Source organism: Melospiza melodia, chromosome 5 (genome assembly GCF_035770615.1).
Source record: "Melospiza melodia melodia isolate bMelMel2 chromosome 5, bMelMel2.pri, whole genome shotgun sequence".
Classification (NCBI taxonomy): Eukaryota; Metazoa; Chordata; class Aves; order Passeriformes; family Passerellidae; genus Melospiza; species Melospiza melodia.
The window spans coordinates 20,117,028-20,134,768 of record NC_086198.1 but is presented as its reverse complement, the minus strand read 5'-3'; the positions used below and the strand labels follow the sequence as shown (position 1 = coordinate 20,134,768).

The 17,741-nt window shown below is 44.2% G+C and overlaps 1 protein-coding gene across 3 annotated transcripts; it reads right to left on the bottom strand.

Annotated features, from left to right (window-relative positions):
* Positions 1–1,154: 1,154 nt before the first annotated feature.
* LOC134418362 (UDP-glucuronosyltransferase 2A2-like) lies at positions 1,155–17,565 on the bottom strand. Of its 3 annotated transcripts, XM_063156537.1 has the most exons (8): positions 17,438–17,565; positions 12,851–13,745; positions 10,456–11,088; positions 6,360–6,508; positions 5,016–5,147; positions 4,524–4,611; positions 3,704–3,923; positions 1,155–2,510 (listed from the first exon to the last, which is right to left on the bottom strand). In XM_063156537.1, exons 2-8 carry the CDS (start codon positions 13,584–13,586, stop codon positions 2,234–2,236), a joined length of 2,235 nt encoding a protein of 744 aa, XP_063012607.1. In that variant the 5' UTR covers positions 13,587–13,745; positions 17,438–17,565; the 3' UTR covers positions 1,155–2,233. The 3 variants fall into 3 exon arrangements, with proteins under 3 accessions (XP_063012607.1, XP_063012605.1, XP_063012606.1); XM_063156535.1 differs by lacking the exon at positions 10,456–11,088 and having other exon boundaries at positions 17,438–17,564; XM_063156536.1 differs by lacking the exons at positions 10,456–11,088; positions 12,851–13,745; positions 17,438–17,565 and adding an exon at positions 8,016–9,186.
* Between the last annotated feature and the right edge of the window lie 176 nt (positions 17,566–17,741).

Here is a 17,741-nt window from a genome sequence, read left to right as displayed (position 1 = left end):
CTATGCCAATGGTAAAAATGGGGGGGAGGCGGAAATTACTGAAAGTTCTTCAGTTTATCCAGCAATTTCCAACTTTCCAAAACGTGTAAGAGTAGCACTGCCTTGGTAGACTTCTTCATAAACTTCCTTCAGTGTCTCCTCATGTAACAAATCCAGACTGTCCTTTAAACCCCCCCAGCTCCACCCTGCTGGGTGCTGCAGCTATTTTTATAAATGCCAGTATAGGACTGGCCACTGTGTGGCATTTGTGGAAATGTGGTTTATTGATCTGGCAATAGTTTGTGCTCTGCTTATTTTAGTCTACAGTCACAGTAGACATCTACATATGTTAGACAAAAGGTTAGATCTCCAATCTACAAATATGTTTGGCTTCCTTAAGCAGAACTTGAGGCTGAATATGTGTTTGGGCTCCTCAGCACAGTTTATTGTGCACAGAGAGGTAATGCCTGCTAGCTGGAGGATTAGATCAGTGTGTCAGATTTAGAATACATTCTGTGTCTAATTGGAGAAATGTGTCACAGACCACCCTCGTACTTTGATATCTTTCTCTGCATTGTATACAGACTCTAAAATGAAGAAGGGGGTTTGGTTTTGAGGTTTTTTTGTTTGGATTGGTTGGTTGGTTGTTTTACTTTTTAAATTCAGTACTAGATAAGCCAAATTACTCAGAGTAGGTTACAGAAATGATGCACCTCCTTACAGGGACTGTGGAGCACTTTGTCCAGCTTTTCCCATCTATCCTGTTTCCAGTGTCCTTTGTTAGCCCTGTCTGACCAATACCTGTGCAGCATGCTGGGAGGCTTGCTGGCCTTCTGGCATCCAAACCAACATCTCAGCAACTGTGTGACAGAAGCTCATAGTGATCCAGCCTGATGGAGCTGTGCCTAGGGACCCACCCACCTCTCTGAATAGTTACAGCAACCCCTTTCTGATTTGGGGCCTTAGTGTCATGCAGTTCCCCTTTCTATTCACTGTGCATATTCCTGGTTATGATCCCATCATGACAACAGGAACAGTATACCAGAAATTGCCATGATATGCAGTTTTCTTCTTGTAACCCCTGTATAGTTTGGAAACAGTTGAGCTTTTGTAAGTGTTGTAGTATGAAGAAGTTTAAGCAGATGTTGAGACATGACAATGCTAATAAGAAAAACTTGATGTGGCATAAGGAATTTTATTATGTAAACAAATAATCATGTTCTGTTTGAAAACAATTCCAGAGTATTTTAAAATGTCAGTTAAAATCTGAGCGGGATTTTTCTTGAGTAAGCAGGCACAGCAGTGAAATAACCTTACCTGGAACATGAGGCCTGAACTAGCAGCATTTTAAAGGTATCTTTAACACCTGAAGAGGTACTATGCTTACTACCACTCCTGTGTGACCCAAGTGCAGCACTATTTTCTCTCCAGCTCTTCAGGCAAGGCAAGTGGCTATTGCACTGTTTCCACATGGAATGTTACTTCTTTGCAAGTTCCCTCTCTGGAGGTTTTCCTGCATTTATCAATTAGCATAGCTCAGAGGCCTTTGGGGTTAAGGTGGGCAAGTTCCTGACAGAGGTGGTTTTCATGCCCCTGCAGTGTTGCAGTTAGAATGATGGCCTGTGAAGTAAGAATTCCTGACTGAATGGAAAAGAGAAATGGTTCCCAGGAAAGTAATGTTTATGGTGGTCTCAGGATTCTAATCTCCACTCAGCCCCCAAGTAGTCAGTGCATTTGCCACTTGCAGCTCCCAATTTTCATGATTGTGGCCCTTCAGGTGGGCACTTTTTAGGAGCCCCTGATTTTGGATTCGCTGTCCAGTCTGGAGAGTTCCTAGCAAGAGAGGAGTCATTTTGGTTGTGATTTAGTGATGAAGCCTGCATAACACTAGAGGAGAGGACAGAGTTAGGATAAGGAGCCTAGTTGCAGACCCATAGGGCAAGGCTGAATTTATGAAATATACCAAAATATTTGAGATATTTGAAAATATAGAGCAATAATTACCATGGCAAGGACCATGTGTGATCAGCTAACATGGTCTCAAGGGAAAAAGCAACTATAATTTAGTTTTATTTAGACAAGAAGGAATTTGCTGTCTAAGCAAGCAGCTCTGCCCCACAGCAGCTTTGTTGTGGTGCATTCATGATAAGCCCAGCTTAAAGCACATCCCAATAAACTTGTTCACCAGCCAATGTGCATAAATGCCTTGCTGAGTCAGCCTAGGAGAAGAAAACTGCTGATGGAAACAAGGTGTCTATTCTGTCTTCCTCTTTGCAATCCTGCCACATCTTCTGCAGCAACATAGGCAGCACTTGAAAAGAATGAAGACAATAGTGGCTGTACAGGTGAACAAGAATGCCAGAACATCCAGAGAGTGGTACTGGTACCAGGTGAGATGGTGAGCAGCTGGTCTCAAGTGCTTTGCTCCTTTGTGACGCATCACAAATTCAATCCAGAAGACAGCTCTGTCCAGAGGCTTAACAGGCTGGTCATGCTGTATCTTGGATAACTTTAGAGCATTTTCCTTATAGCTGGGGAAAAAAAACAAGCAGAAACCGAAGAGATTTTTCACTTTTTTCTGAAATAAACCATTTAGCACCTGGCAGTCCTATTGAGGAAGGTAGACAGTCCTGCTTTTACTTTCATCAGTCTTATTTAAGTATATTTGAAGCTGGTCCAGTTTATTCCTCTATGCATAAAATTGGGTTAAAAATAGTAATAGAGAAAGCCAGTATTTTACAAAATAGTTATTCAAAATTATTCCAGATACTCCTTAAAAAAAAAATTGAAACATTTACAGCATTTCTGTTCCAGTATAATAGAGTGTGCTGATTTAGGCTGGGATAGTTAACATTCTTTGTAGTAGCTGGTGTGGGCTATTTTTTGGATTTGTGTTGGAAGCAGTGTTGATACAATAGGGATGTTTTCCTTACTGCTGCGCTTATACTGAGTCAAGGCCTTTTCTGTCTCTCACACCACCCCACAGTGAGGAGGCTGGGAGGGGCACAGCAAGGAAAGCTGATCCCAACTGACCTCAGGGGATTCCAGACCCTGTGGTGTCAGGCTCATGTACCAGCTGCCATCCAGGTTGTTACAGATCACCTCCACCATGGCTGACTCCCTCAGATACTAGATACCTCCATCAGTGCTGGCCCATTTGATTCAGGAATTTGCAGGTTCTTACTTGAAGGAACAGCTGTCCTTCACACTGGATGGGAGTTGCTGCTAAAGATTGAGGACTTCTGCATTTTTCCAATCCCTTTGTCTGTGGTCTTATCCTTAGCAAGCAATCCCAGCTGCTGGGCTTCCTTCTCCTCTGAGTCCTGACTGATAGGTACAATAACCTAAGAATACTGCTAAGTCAGGGGTAGGAGAAAAAACTGTTATGACTACAGGCAGCTAAGATCTAATAAAACTAGAATTATGTCCTCCAGAGGATTTACACTAGTAGAGAGCTCTCAAAAGCTCCTCTGAAGTTTCCAAGACCTGTTTTTCTTAAAGCACTCATAAAATGCGGTATAAGGAAAAGCCAATTACTTATCTCTCCTTTTTGAGAAATGCTGATTCTCAGACAGGAAAGATGGCCTTCATCTGAATTCCAAACTTCAGCTATTCTTCATTTTCCATTCCCAGAAGAGCCAGCAGAATTTTTCACATGAGCAGCCCAGGATTTTAGTGACATCTATTTAAGGCAAGAGTACTGTAAGACAAAAGCAAAACTCACGTGGAATTGTAAATTACTGTCTTCAGTGCATCAACCAGATCCTGTGTCTTCATTGTGTTGAAATCCACCTGAACTGCAGCTCCTTTTGCTACCATGTGAGCAAGGTTGTCATGCTGGTCAGCAAACATGGGAATCCCAACCATTGGGATCCCATGGTAGATGGCTTCATAGAGCCCATTGGTCCCACCATGTGTAATAAATGCCTTTGTCAAAGGATGGCCTGGAACAAAGAAGGAGAGGGGTGTGTTACAGCAGCTGTGGCAGGGTGCATTCACTGGGGTGTGAACACAGCATAGAGGGGACAATGCCCTGACCTCTGGATCAGCAGCAGAGCTTGCATGCTTAGCTTTCACAAAGTCATAATTATTTTAACACAACATGTGAATCAGCACATCCATGCAGACTACCCCACAGTTACTTCAGCCCTTTGCTATTGTGCAGTTGTAGTTTTCACACGGTATCAGGGTCAGGACAGACCCGTGCTTCAGCCTTGCTTAGGTCAAGCATTTTGAAGAATGAGTCCTGGAGATGAACTGCAGAGGTCAAATCCAACTCCAGAGTACATCTCTGCTTTGGTCTTTACTCCTGCCTACAGGTGCTTATGAGCCCTTCAGACAACTGCCCCCAAGCTCACCAAAGTCAGAGCCTTTTAGGAGACAAAGGCTCCCAAGAGCAAAGCTCTGCAGCTTAAGCTGTGAAAGTAAGTGTATCCACTTGGTTTCATTACATGGTTCTGGCTAGATTTAACAATTCTAGTGGAAAGAAAAAAGGAAACAGTTTTTCCAAGTGTGCAATCCATCCCACATAGAAACAGTCTTACCAAGCAGGTCGTTTTGTGGTATCCAGTCAAAAATCTTGGTGTTGGAGCCCAGAGTTTCTGGTTTTTTCCCTTTGTAACGCCATAGGACCTTGAACAATGGAAGAATAAGATAAGCACAGTGCATGTGACGTGCCTTTCTGTACTATTACATGTAATTTAGAGCTTTATCTCAAACCCATATACCTTTTCCAATAATTTAGATAGCTTTGGCTGCAGTTGAACTCTTTGAGTGGTTATTATGCTAATTATAAAAAATGCATGGAGTGATTTTTGAATTTTGGCGTGTAGATGCACCTCCATGTCATTTGGGTCAGAGGAGGTGAAACACCACAACTCCCCATGAAGTAACTCAGCTGTGTGTCTCTCTGAGAGAACCCAGCTTCCTGGCTGTATCACATCCAGCAGGGATCCAGGTAAACAACAGGCCACCCCAAACATACAAGGGAGTGAAAAAAACAAGGCAACTTGTTTGAGGCTTGAAAAGAAATTCACCTTCTGTGGAAGCTGGCTGAGGGCTTTGGCAATCACATTACTTTTTTCATCACTTAGGCTGTGGACCATTGACCCAAGAGTGAATACGATGACACCATGTTCCCCTGAGCTCTGAACAAATTCTTCCATTTCCTAGGAGAGGCAGAAAACATACCGGGGTAATTACACAATGCAGATTTCACAGATTTGTGTGAATAGAGAGCATGACCTTTTCAGCTTATTCAGGAAATGATGGTGGTGTGAACGCCTCCTGACAGAAGGGCTTGACAAAGACTGACCTGGGCCTGTGGAAAACAGTCGGTTTCTCCCAAACAAGGAGCAGGACAAGTTAAGACAGGTGACAGGTGCTTTGTCTTTTTGAAAGCAAGTTTTGGGATTCATTTCAGGCAGCAGGAATGAATCCTGGCATTATCATGAGCAGGCCATACATACTCTATGACACTCTCCTTAGCATGATCATGGTTCTGGATTTTACTGGAACAAGTACTTTGTATTATATAGCTCTGCTGAAACCTGAGAGGGTGTTTCAGCATCCTGATCACAGATTCACCAAGTTGGTGCTGTCACTTCGCTAGTCAGACAGTTCTCATTTCTTACAATGTACCACATTGCTCAAAACATCATCTACAAATCAGAGCAATAGGTTTTCCTGTTCCTTTTATTAGTTAGTATCATGTGAACTGGAGCAGTAACATGCAAAAGAGAATGGTTATCCATTTTCCCCAAGCTCAACCCATGCTACAGGGGAGTGGGAAGAGAGTTAGAAGGTTTCTTTTAGTAGAAAACTTGCACTGAAGATGACCTATATCTTCCAAGGCTCCTACAGGAAAGATAATCTACACTGGAGTCATGTTGTCATCTTCAGTATTTGGGAGTTTCAAATTCCACCGGAATACTTCAATTCACAGAGAGCATAAGCTGGAGATACTCAGTGCATTACTCCCTTTTAGCTGTCTTAAACTAAGGTACAATAGAGAAAGTGTTTATCACTCATCTATTTCTGCAAGTTTTGACCCCGTTTTACCTAAAGAATTTGTCTTGTCACAGTGCCTTCTGGCATCAGGTATTTCAGTGTTATCATGGGCTGCAAGTCTGTGTCTTAGAATTAAATATTACATTTAAGTACCCTGAGGTAGCATCTATTTTCTCCTAAAGCAGACACTCTATTACCCTGAGCTGACATCCTCTTTTGAGACAGCAGGCTGTAAACCAGCCCTCAGTTTGGACAAGGATGGACAGATGCTAAATAAAAATGAGCTTTCGCAAGACAGGGCTTGCGTGGTTATCAGGGAGAGAAACAGCCATTGTAACAAACGAGTCAACAGAAAAATGAGGTTGGGATACCTTTGGTAATGGTTTTGCAGGCTGGCAATGAAGTCCTCCAACAAACTCAAAGTTGGGCAAGAAAGGGCGTGGAAATTCAAAATCCCAGTATGTTCTGATTAACCAAATTTCTGCTTTCCCCATCGTCTCACACAGGGTTGTGGGCCTTCCTGTGGTCAAGGTACAAGAGGTTTACAACATGCACCGAAGCGACCTTGTTTGCTCTGGATTGTGAAACAGGAGCCTTACCTTTGTCTTTTGGCACTCCCAATCAGCATAGTTTATCAAACCATGCATAAAATGAAAACATCAACAAATCTGGATCTATTCCTTGCCCTGACCTGTGTTCAGCTTTAGCAGGTGGCCAGGAGCACAAGGTACAATCCTTAAAAGGATTTTGAACCTTCGTGATTACTTTAGAGAAGTACAAGCGAGAAGCTTTTAGTATCTGATAGAGAAGTGCAATTCTTGTAGTGCTGAATATTACCTGTGCTTGTAGTAAAAACAGAGCACACTTGGGAAAGAGAACAATCACAGAAAATTTAGTTCCAAATAAAACATGAGTGAATCAGAGTGATGATCACCTGTCAGGGAGGAGGAAAGTTTTTAAACAAAGTTCTGTAGCATTTTTCAAATGGTGACTCATTTAGCAGCTGCTCAGATAACAATAAAACACTGGTACAGACATCTCTAGTATTCTTGAAGACTGGGTCAGCTGCTTCTGACACATATTGGGAAAAATTGGCCAACTTCATAGATACTTTTAATATAATTCTACACAATATCCAATATTTCTAGAAATCCATCTGAAAAAAAAATCTGTTGGTAATCTGATGCTTTATAGTTTACCATTTGGAAAAATATATATTCTTAGGTAGATGTTGCAAGTTTTCTTTGCAGTATTTTCTCCACAAAGTTAAACTGGGGCATAAAAGGGTTTGAAGTATTGAGAAACAGTTTTCCAAAGCCAGCCTAATGCAAGCAGGAATCAAGCTAAATAAGCAGCAAGGTAAAAATTATCCATAGGGCATCTTCTTACACTAGCTGATAAGTATAATAATCTACACCAGTAATTTTTTATTTATATTTAAATTAGAGAGCAATTAATCAGTTATAAAGTTGCTGAAGTGAAAATTAAGTTCACATTACAAGTAGAGTGATATAAAGGTGTAATTAAATCTTTATGTTGGATTAAAAAATTAAATCCAGCGAAGAGGGACTAGTTTTCAGAGCACAAAGGTGTTCTTTGCAAATGCAGGAAAAGATTGGACAGAAACAGAAGAAATGCCCTTGTGTTTGCTGTTCACTTGTTATCTGCCTAAACTTAGATACCCTGGAAAATATTCAAAGTCCATTGTACTAAAACGAACTCTTTGTTAAATGTTGAATCAAGCCTGAGTTGTACTATGTTGGAGTAAAATTTTCGGGTATGTTGTAGTTTAAGGAGACTGTTTCAAACTCTGAATGGTGGATGAAAGGGAAAGGTGACAGCATTTATTGTTGAGAATCTGAACTCACACTCAGCAACCTGCACTATGCAGAATTGCAAGATACTTCAGGATTGCCACCTCTGCTTGCCTTTGAGAAAGAGTATTTTGAGACAACAGCATGATGGTCCCAAAGCATTCAAAAGGCACAACCTATGCAAGAAAAGAAACCACTCAACAGCTGCCTTACCTAAGACATTACTGTAGTACCCATCCCATTCATCTCGCCAAAACTTCAGGAAAAATAAATCCATGAAAATATAAAAGAGGAAGTTCTGTAGTCTTTCCACAAAGGACATGTGGTGTGTCAGCCCCATTGTGCTGGCAGGCACATAGGAAGGTGGGGACGGGAGCCCACCGCACAGCCGCTCTACCGCATTCCCCTCTGAGAAGCGGAAGCTGTAGACAAAAGGGATCTCTAGCATTTCTGCTACCAGCTCCCCACCTACAGACAGGGGGTCAGCGATCAGAACATCAAAGTTGGCCTGCTGCAGCTTTGCTATCAGGTGAGAGTTCATCACCAAAGTGTCACAGGTCTGCTTTGACATGTTGGTAAAGACCTCCAATTGCTCTTTCATCTTCCACATGATCTCCCAGGGGAAGAGATTAAAGGCTTCGTTCATCCAGAAATTGAGAAAGTCTTCCATGGAGGCATCAAGGGTCTCCTGGCTAAAGGGGACTTGCAGGACCTCAAAAGTGAAAGGGGAGGAGGTGTCCTGGTAGTTGATGAGCAGATTGCATGAAGGCACCAGCACAGTCACTTCATGACCCCGGAGAACGAGCTCTTGCAGAAGCACTTTCACATTGATCCAGTGGCTGGCATCGGTGGGCCAGACCACCACCCTCCCGCAAAAAACAGTGCTGCAGCAGCATGTGTAGGCCCAGAGCAGCCAGGGGAACTTTGGCCCCAACATTTCAGCTTTCCATGTACGACTCTGCTCTGACTGAACTGGAAGCAGTTCACGGCTTCACTGTGCAAATATTTTAGAGCCAGCCAATTACAAGTGGCATTTGTTTGGTGACTAGGCTGGCAAACGTGACAAGATTGGCAAACATCATAACACAAAACAACATTCATGGGAGGGCTGGGCAAGCGGTAAAACCCATTCTGGAGTGTTCTGCAGAGCCACAGCTGATCTCAAAATTACAGCAGCTCCTATCTGCTCACCACAAAGTGCATTTTGCAGCATGTGAAGACTAGAAGCCTTTTCTTTGTGTTGTGGTTTAATCTTGATAGGCAGCTAGGCACCACAAAGCCTCTGAATCTCCCACAGTAGGAAGAGAAAAGGAAGGGCAAAAGTTAAAAAACTCATGGATTGAGAATGAGACAACTTAAAAAAAAAAAAAGGAGAAAGGAAAAAAGAAATAGAGCAAGAAAACCAAGTGATGCAAAAAGAACAGTTGCTCATACCAGCCAGTGACCAGTGAGTCCCTGAAAAACATCAGCCCTGACAAATTTCTTCCCCATATCTTTTATTTTGCTGAGCACAAAAGCATTATGGGCTGGGGTGAGTTGGGGTCAGCTGTCCCAGCTGTGTCCCCTCCCAACTTCTTGTCTATCTCCAGCCCCCTCTCTGGTGGGGTGGGCTGAGAGGCAGAAAAGGCCTTGACACTCTGTAAGCACTGCTCAGCCCTAATTAAAACATCCCTGTGTTATCAAAACTTTTCAGCACAAATCCATCATGCAGCCCATGCAAGCTAACCAAACGGGTATTGCACTTGGAGCCTTAAATGCTAAACCTTGCAGTTCACAATAAAAAAAGACACCACAAGATCCAAACAGCTCTGAGGCTTACACAACAGACATCAAACTGTGCTTCAGCCAGCACAAGATTTTCTAGTCTCTGTCATCATAATATGATAAGAAACAAAAAGGTACCGCTGGATACTCTTAAGAAACTTAGCTCTCTCAGTTAAATTGTTACTCAGAATTACACCTTACTAGTGAAATATAAATAAAACCACTTTAAAGTCTCATATTGAAATACCCATTTTATCTCCCCACTAGCAATGCATATGTTTGGCCTGTTTCTTTTTAAGCATCACCTAGAGCAAAAATGGAAAAACAATTGTACAACTATTATTTTTTTTAAAAATTAAAAACCACTTACAAATAAATATAACTATAATAGTTTTTCAGACACTTTCAGAGAAGCAAAGAACCATGTCTCTGCAGATGGCTTTTTATCACTGTGAATTTGGGCTCATCTAATCTCCTGGATTTTTAAAGGTCCAGATGAGGATATTGCCTCTAATTTTGAGACAAGGTAGCAAGAAGTGTGCTATGGGAAAAAAAGTACTGGTGTTTGTTGGGTATATAGTATTTTACTGTTCTTAGTTTATGTCATGATTTATCTATGAATATGACTAGTGAGCCCTGTTTCAAGTGCTTTAGCACTGTTTTACAGTGTACAACAGTACTTGTACAGACTTAGCTCTACCTCTGTAGCAGGTCAGGATTAACAGGCAATGTTTGTACTTGCCTGGATTGCTTGACTTGATGCAGGAATTTTGAAAGGAGAGTGAATTTGGGGCTGTCTTGCTCCTGATTTGTGCCTTAACCTGTCATCTCTGGGAATTTACTCTTGTATGCACAGCAGATGTAATTTCTGGAAAGAGACCAGCCTTACCTAAAACTTCACTGTAGTATTGATCCCAGTTTGCCCAGAGAACGTAATGAAACATGAAATCTTGCAGAGCATAGCCGAGGATGTTTTTTAGCCTTTGCCAGAAGGTCATCCTATCTGTTAGGCTGGTTAGGGTGGTTGGTACATAGGAAGGAGGTGCTGGGAGTGTTCCACAGAGCCGCTCCACCGTGTTGCCCATGGAGAACCGGAACGTATACACAAAGGGGATACCCAGCTTCTCAGCAACCAGCTCCCCACTGGGAAACAGTGGGTCTGCCAAAAGGAGGTCGAAGGCAGATGCCCTCAGTCTTTCCATCAGAGCCTCATTCTTCACAACTCCATCACAAATGATTTTGTTTATGTTCTTCATCTGCAACATCATTTGAACTATCTTGTAAGTACCTTTCCAGATAGGTAGCTCTTTCTCCTCATAAAAAAAAAAATAAAACATTTTATCCATTAAGTCAGTCATCTCCTTTTTGGTGATTGGCACCTCAATCACCTCAAACTGGAAGGGTGAGGGCTTGGTGGGATTGACGATGAGGAAGCACGAAGGCAGCAGCACGGTCACCTCGTGGCCCCGGGCCACAAGCTCCTGTAGTATGTTCTCCATGTTCAGCCAGTGGCTGTTGTCAGCTGGCCAGACCAGCACCTTCCCCCCAGACCCCCAGCCCAGCACAGCCAGCAGCACCAGGAGCACGGCCACCTCCTTCCCTGCCATAGCCTGCCCTGTGTGGCAATGCCTCTGTGAGATTCCTTCACCGGGAGCAGTGGCACTCCTGAACTGGGCTAGGAGTTGACATTGCCTTGATCCCAAGGGCAGGGAGCCAAAGGTAGGCGGTGTGAAATCCTGTACTGGATAATGGCACGTTTAATATCATGTTTACCTAGGGCACAAAAAAGGTGACTGGCACCAGCTGGCACCCTCTGGTGGTAAGCAACTTGCTGAAGCTGGAAGATGCGATTCCTCTGGAGCAGCAGAGAAAGCCATCAGCCCTGGGGGGCTCAGTCCAGCAAGGATTGTATCCAGATGGTAATCCTGTCCCTCCTGCCCATCTAACTACAGGTTCTGTGTTACTTGTTTGGTAGAAGAGGTAACTTTTCATTCTTCTGGCTCTTTGAAACACAGCTGGGTAGGCAGCAAAGATGTTCACTGACTGTGTGGGCAACCTTTTGCTTTTATAAAGCCACTAAGCATTCCTTTAGAGCATACTTAAGTTGTTGATCCGAGACTGCAGCCCAAGAGTTGCATCTCAAATTCATGAAACTACACAGCAAGTTACACCAGTAACAGAGTAAGACCGTCCTCATGTGAACTTGCCTCTTACAGAGCACCATGGGAGACCAGGAGGGGATAGTGCAGGCTTCCTGCCTGCCATTAAGAGACAATTATGCAATATAAATTGATCCAGAAAATCCATCAATTTGATTTATATGGTCCCTCCTGATGTGCAGTTAAGAAATACTGTAAGTTCTCTTTTCTGTGCAACAGAATCATCATTACAGGGTTTCTGCCCAGTGCTGTTACACAATGGTTTCCTAGTGTTGTCATCCAAGGCTTTTGGTATGGTTTCCATGCTGCCTAGACACCCTTTCTGGGACAAAAATGTGGGTCATGGAAGGTCACAGCTGGACTGTGAGGAGCCAAACTGAGATACCCCATGTACTGTATCCATGACACTAGCTTGGTGTACTTGTGGAGTCTTGCATCATGCAGGTATTTGCAGGCAATTGAACACTGAGAGATTTGCAAGAAGTCTTATTGAAGAGCTCAATGGGAAGGTAGTAGAAATGACATGTGATTAATAATAAACATGTTTTTCTACCTGATCACTCAAAGCAGTCCAGAAGAAAAGCCTGCAGAGAAAGGTTTGTTGTTTTCAGTTTGCTTTGTGGGTAGGAGGGTATGTGCTAAATAAAACTTGTTTTGTGCAGAGAGAATTGGTTTTATATGACCAGTGACATAAGTGAGGTCTCTATTACAAAGCCACAATGCACTTAAATATTGCTACTGAGGCTGACAAGGCTGGCTTGTAATTCACCAGCTCTCCCCTCCTTGTTATGGTCCTCTGGATGAGGAAAATAGCTCTGTTCTTGGCTGCTTTCTGTGCAAGCAGTCACCCTTGCTGAGAGCCCTGTATGGTGTGGAAGTCATATCAAACTCCACGCTACAGTTATGACAAAAGTCAAATGCGTCGTTTGGAATGGCCCTGATCCTGTCTGTATGCAATGGCATAGCAGGACAGCACCCTGACTGTTTGTGGCTCAGCTCCTTTTTAGGGACAACAGGCAAACTCTTGCTGACCTTTCTATTGACTTTGTGACCCTGGTGGGTTCCTAGCTCTGCAGATCATAAGGACAGACTGTATAACGAGAAGTGAAGCGTCAGAAGGCTTACCTAAGACCTTGCTGTAGTAGGTATCCCAATGTCCCCAGTAGCTCTGGAAAACATAGTCTTGCAGGTGGTAAGACACAAAGTTTTTTACTCTCTCCCCAAAAGACATGCGGTCAGTGAGCTCAGACAGGGCTGCAGGCGTGTAGGATGGTGGGGCAGGGATCTTGCCACAGTGCCTTTCCAGAGTGAAGGCTGGGGAGAACCGTAGCGAGTAGACAAAGGGAATGCCCAGCTTGAGAGCCAGGAGCTCCCCACAGGGTGTCACGGCATCTGACAGCAGCAGGTCAAAGCCAGAGCCCTGCAGACGAGCCATCAGCTCTTGGTTGTTCAGCACTGCGTCGCACATCATCTTGTTCATCTCCTGCCAGCCTATGGACAGTCTTCCCAGCTCCTTGTAAAACCGCCAGAAGGTCAAGATGGTTGGCCTGTGGTTGAGCCACAGGTCCACTATACCATTAATCAGGGCTTCAGGTAAATCTTTCTCGTAGGGCACGTTATAGATCTCAAACTTCTCCGTGGTCTTGGGTCTGGGTTCAATGAAGAGGCTAGCGTTGGCTACCAGGATGGTAAAGCTGTGCCCACGGCGGATGAGCTCCTGTACCATTACATTCATGTTCAGCCAGTGGCTGCCTTCTGTTGGCCAAACCAGTACTTTCCCACAGAAGACAGGCCCTAGAAGAGCAACCTGAAAAAGCAGCAGCTGGAGGTATTTCTTTGAGCCAGTTGTTTTCATGGCCATGGCAGAGTCAGGGGCTAGATAGTCCGGGAATTTTCCCTTCCAATTGGGAGTTCTGTGCCTCTGTGTTGTGTTTGATGGCTCCTTACTAGCACTCTTAGCAGAAGAGAGACTTTGCTGTTGCACAGGTAGTGCCTTTATAACCTGTGTTTTGTCTGAGCTCTGAAAAAAAAAAAAAAGTTTGGTGATGCATTTTTCCCTTTCTGCCTTCTACCCTGTTAGCTTCCCACTGAGGGAGTTCTATTCTCCTGTTAGGAGGATGATAGCAATCCTCCCTGCTGTCAAAGAAGCCAGTCCCCTGGATGCCAGCCCTGAGACTCAAACAATTCCCTTGCATTTTTTCCATGAACTAGCAATGCCAGAGGTAGGCCAAGGAATAAGAGGCCAAAGGGCTGACTTGGAAGTGTCATCCTTTTTCACAGTGAGATGCTAAAAGTGCTGATATTTCTTATGCTGAGAGAAGTCAACAAATCCTTCCTTTGGTTGATGAAAATGCCAATAATAAGAGACAATTTGTTCTAATAGGTCACTGATAGCTTCCAACTGCTCTCAGATAACAATGGACAGCGAGTCCATTGCTACTGCCTGAGACACATCACCACCAACCTGGTCATGTTGTGGGCTCAGTTCAGATATCTAAACATGGGTCTGGTCCTCTTCTGGGCCCTAAAGAGCAAAACCTACATCATCTGGGATGGCTCTCACTTGGAAAGTTGTCCCTTGAATATAAACACCATGCCTGGAAGCAGTTCTTTAACCACCTGGAGCCAAAATTACAACTAAAACCCACACATACAATGACACACTCAATCCAACACAATTTGGGGAACAAATGCCATGCAGCAAAAAACTCTTACCTAGCAGAGTCTTCCGAGGTACATAAACATTGTGCTCTGAGTTGCAAGGTGCAATATGCTACACCTGTTTGCTGCTTTTCCTTGCTGCTCCCCTCCTCTGTGCCTGGGCTGCTTCAGCAGGATTGGTTAGCAGGCAGAAGGAGCTTAAGTAAATTACCCTCTGAGCTGGACTTTTCAAAAGGAGGAAGTAATAAAATACGGGATGATGGCAACAAGGCATGGATTCTGTACTTGTTCATTGCTTTGTTATGCACTGGGAATTTAATGGTTGAGATGGTATTTCCCATGCCAGGATATACTATAATGTTGCTACAGAGCCAAGTTCTTTGGAAGACTTTGTATGCTAGAGATAAGAAATATGGTGTCTGACTGCTAAAAATATTTTTTTACTCCCTTTATGGTCCCAGGTTTGTTACTATGTCACAAACAAAATTGTTTGTGACATAGTAGGTATGTATATAAACTCAACAGGAACAAAGAGTGAATCTTGTGGTTTGTTTGCAGAGGTTTTCAAAAGTTGATGTTGTCAGTGCAAATTTCCAAAAGTTGGTATATTACCTGTGTTGGCTCTGTGGCCCTTGATTCTGGAGATCTAGGCAAGTGTTTAATAACCTGAAAATATAGGAATCTAAAGATGCATTTCAATGATTTTTAAGTATTGTCCACAGTATTGTCCACAGTATTGTCCACAATATTCAACAGGGATTTTTCTAAACCCTCAGAATCCAGGACTATTATGCCAGCATGTTTCAACCATAATTTGGGCTTACAGCCAGGAATTTCACTACAGTCTCTCCACAGACCTCTGTATCCAGAGTAAGATTTTTTTTCAGGCTAATATCGCTTATTTTATGAAGTCCTATAAGAAACTTATAATTTTCCCAGCAGCTACTGAAAGGCCATGTTCATATGGGCTAGAGCAGATCACAGAGCCATAGAATCAATCCCGAGCTGGAAAGGACTCACAAGGATCACTGAAGTCTAACTCCTGCCCCTGCAGAGGACAGCCCCAAGAATCACACCATGCCTGAGAGCATTGTCCAAATGTTTCTTGAACTCCCTCAGGCTTGGTGCTGTGACCACTTATCTGGAAAAAAACCTTAGATGGGAACTTGTTTTTTGTTTCCAACCCCTTAGTATCAAATTCCTCCACAGCAAACAAGAGCAATTGCTAGGGGAATCAAAGAGTTAAAATTGTTTTGTTTCCATGGCCAGCTCTAAAGATGATACTCAGATTACTCAGATCAGAGAAGATACGCATTTTGAGAAGATTAAAGTACAAAATCTAGCACATGAGAGAGAAGTGGAGCAGAAGAAAGTAGATGGTGTTAAGTGTCTGTATTTCACACATCTAACATTACTAACAGAAGTGCTGCAAACAGTGATGCAACTTCCAGCCTTGTTAAAAAACAACAGGCTTTTCAAGGCTAAGGCCCCCATGCAAAAGTTAGGCAATGCAAACTGATGTTTTCCACACAAGGGTCACTTCACCATTGTGCTGGCTGGCTTGGGGCTCCAGTGTGCATGGCACTTTGATTTCTAGGAAACCCCCATGCCGGCCAGAACCTCAGAAATTCTGGGCCAGGGTGGGAAAGGGGAAAAGGGAAGCTTTTGCCCTGAAGAAGCACCAAATGACTCTGTGCTTTCCCTTTCACTTAATGCAATGAAGCAGCTTCTGGTCTGAAAGCAGACTTTAAAAAGTCTTCACTAGCTTATTTTTTTTTGGGGGGGAGGGTGTTGCCAGGAAGGGAGTGTACTGAATTGGGAAAATTTCAAAGTTGGCTCATCCCTACACGCAGATGTGACAGGATTGAGCAATTCTGCAAAGTCACATGTGCGTGGGCTCAGTAAAAGTGCATGTGCTTTGTAATCCCCAGGGTTTAGGGAAACTCCAGCAAAATTCGTGAGATGAAATTGCCTCACCGTGACCATCTTTCTTGACTAAATTGTATCTTTTTACCTCTGCACTGTTACTGCAGGATGAAAAAACAGGGTAGGTTTATAGGCGCTTGGATTTTTTTATTCATTTTGAGATTCTATGAACTCTCTTCACTGCTGCTGTAATGCTGCAGGGGCACCTTGGCAGGTAAACAACAGCAATCAGGGTGACTGGCATGGGAGCCATTTCCACTCTGAAAGCCAAAACATAAAAGAAGTGAGAGAAGGTTCAGGCCAAGCGTGGTGTCCCTGCTAGGAATCTGCATTGTTGGTGGAAGAATAGGTGCTGCACCCTGTCCTTGTCAGTAAGGAGCAGCCGCAGACTTGCCCAAACCTCCTGCAGATGTGGCACACTCCTATCTTGCCAGATGTGGCACACTCCTATCTGTCCAACCTCCCAGGGAAAGCTGCATGCCATGGTGATGGGCAAATCTACAAATCCCATGGGTATGGACATGATGAGACTCATCTAGACCAGCCCAAAAGGGAGGAGTTGCTCTCTCCATTCCACCTTTTCCTGAATGTTTGCTATTCATGCTCCCATGGCAAGCCTTTCCCCGTGACTTTCCCAGTCATCCTGCCAATCGTTTGTTTTAGTGGGACAGTTGCTGCTGAGGCAGGAAGGATCTGGGGAAAGAGCAGGGAGGCTATGAGCCAGGGCAGCCTGGTCACCATTCCAGCCTGGGGAGCAGCAGTGATAGCACCAGAGGGCACCGCTGCCATGGCTGCACCCGCTGCTGGGAACAGGATCCCAACTGCAGTGACAGGAGCACACCCAGAGCCCCAGCAAGGACAGGGGCCCCAACAACGTGCCAGTGTCACCCAGAGCAAGCACTTCTTCCCTTGCCTCAGCACCCTGTGGAGCAGGGAACTGGAACTGAACGCTGCCATCGCCTCGGTCTCAGTATCCCTGGGGATATTGCAGGAGACCCTAGAGCAGGGGAAGGTTTAGGGGTGGTGATTGAACTCCAAGGTACCCCAAACCCACCACCCAGGACCGCACACATGCAGCTCTGTGCAGCTGAGCATGGGCAGAGCACCCAGGCACACCCGTCTCACCTAAGACCTGCTGCTCTGCGCCGGGAGAGTAACATGAGGAAGGTGACGCCAGTAAGGTGATAACAGGAGGGTGACAGCAGCAGTTTTTAAGGGCAGAGAGGCAGGGTGCTGAGGGCAGCAATGTTTACCAATGCTGTGGCTGCAGGGAAGGGAGGAGCAAAGGCAGGGAGAAACCAGCAGCCACTGACCTGCAGGCAGGGCCACAGAAGACATCTCAATCCCACCAGTACTGCCCTTCCCCACACATCCCAGGAAACATCCTGCTGTGTGAGGGGGGAAAGGAAACCAACATGATCCCCACATG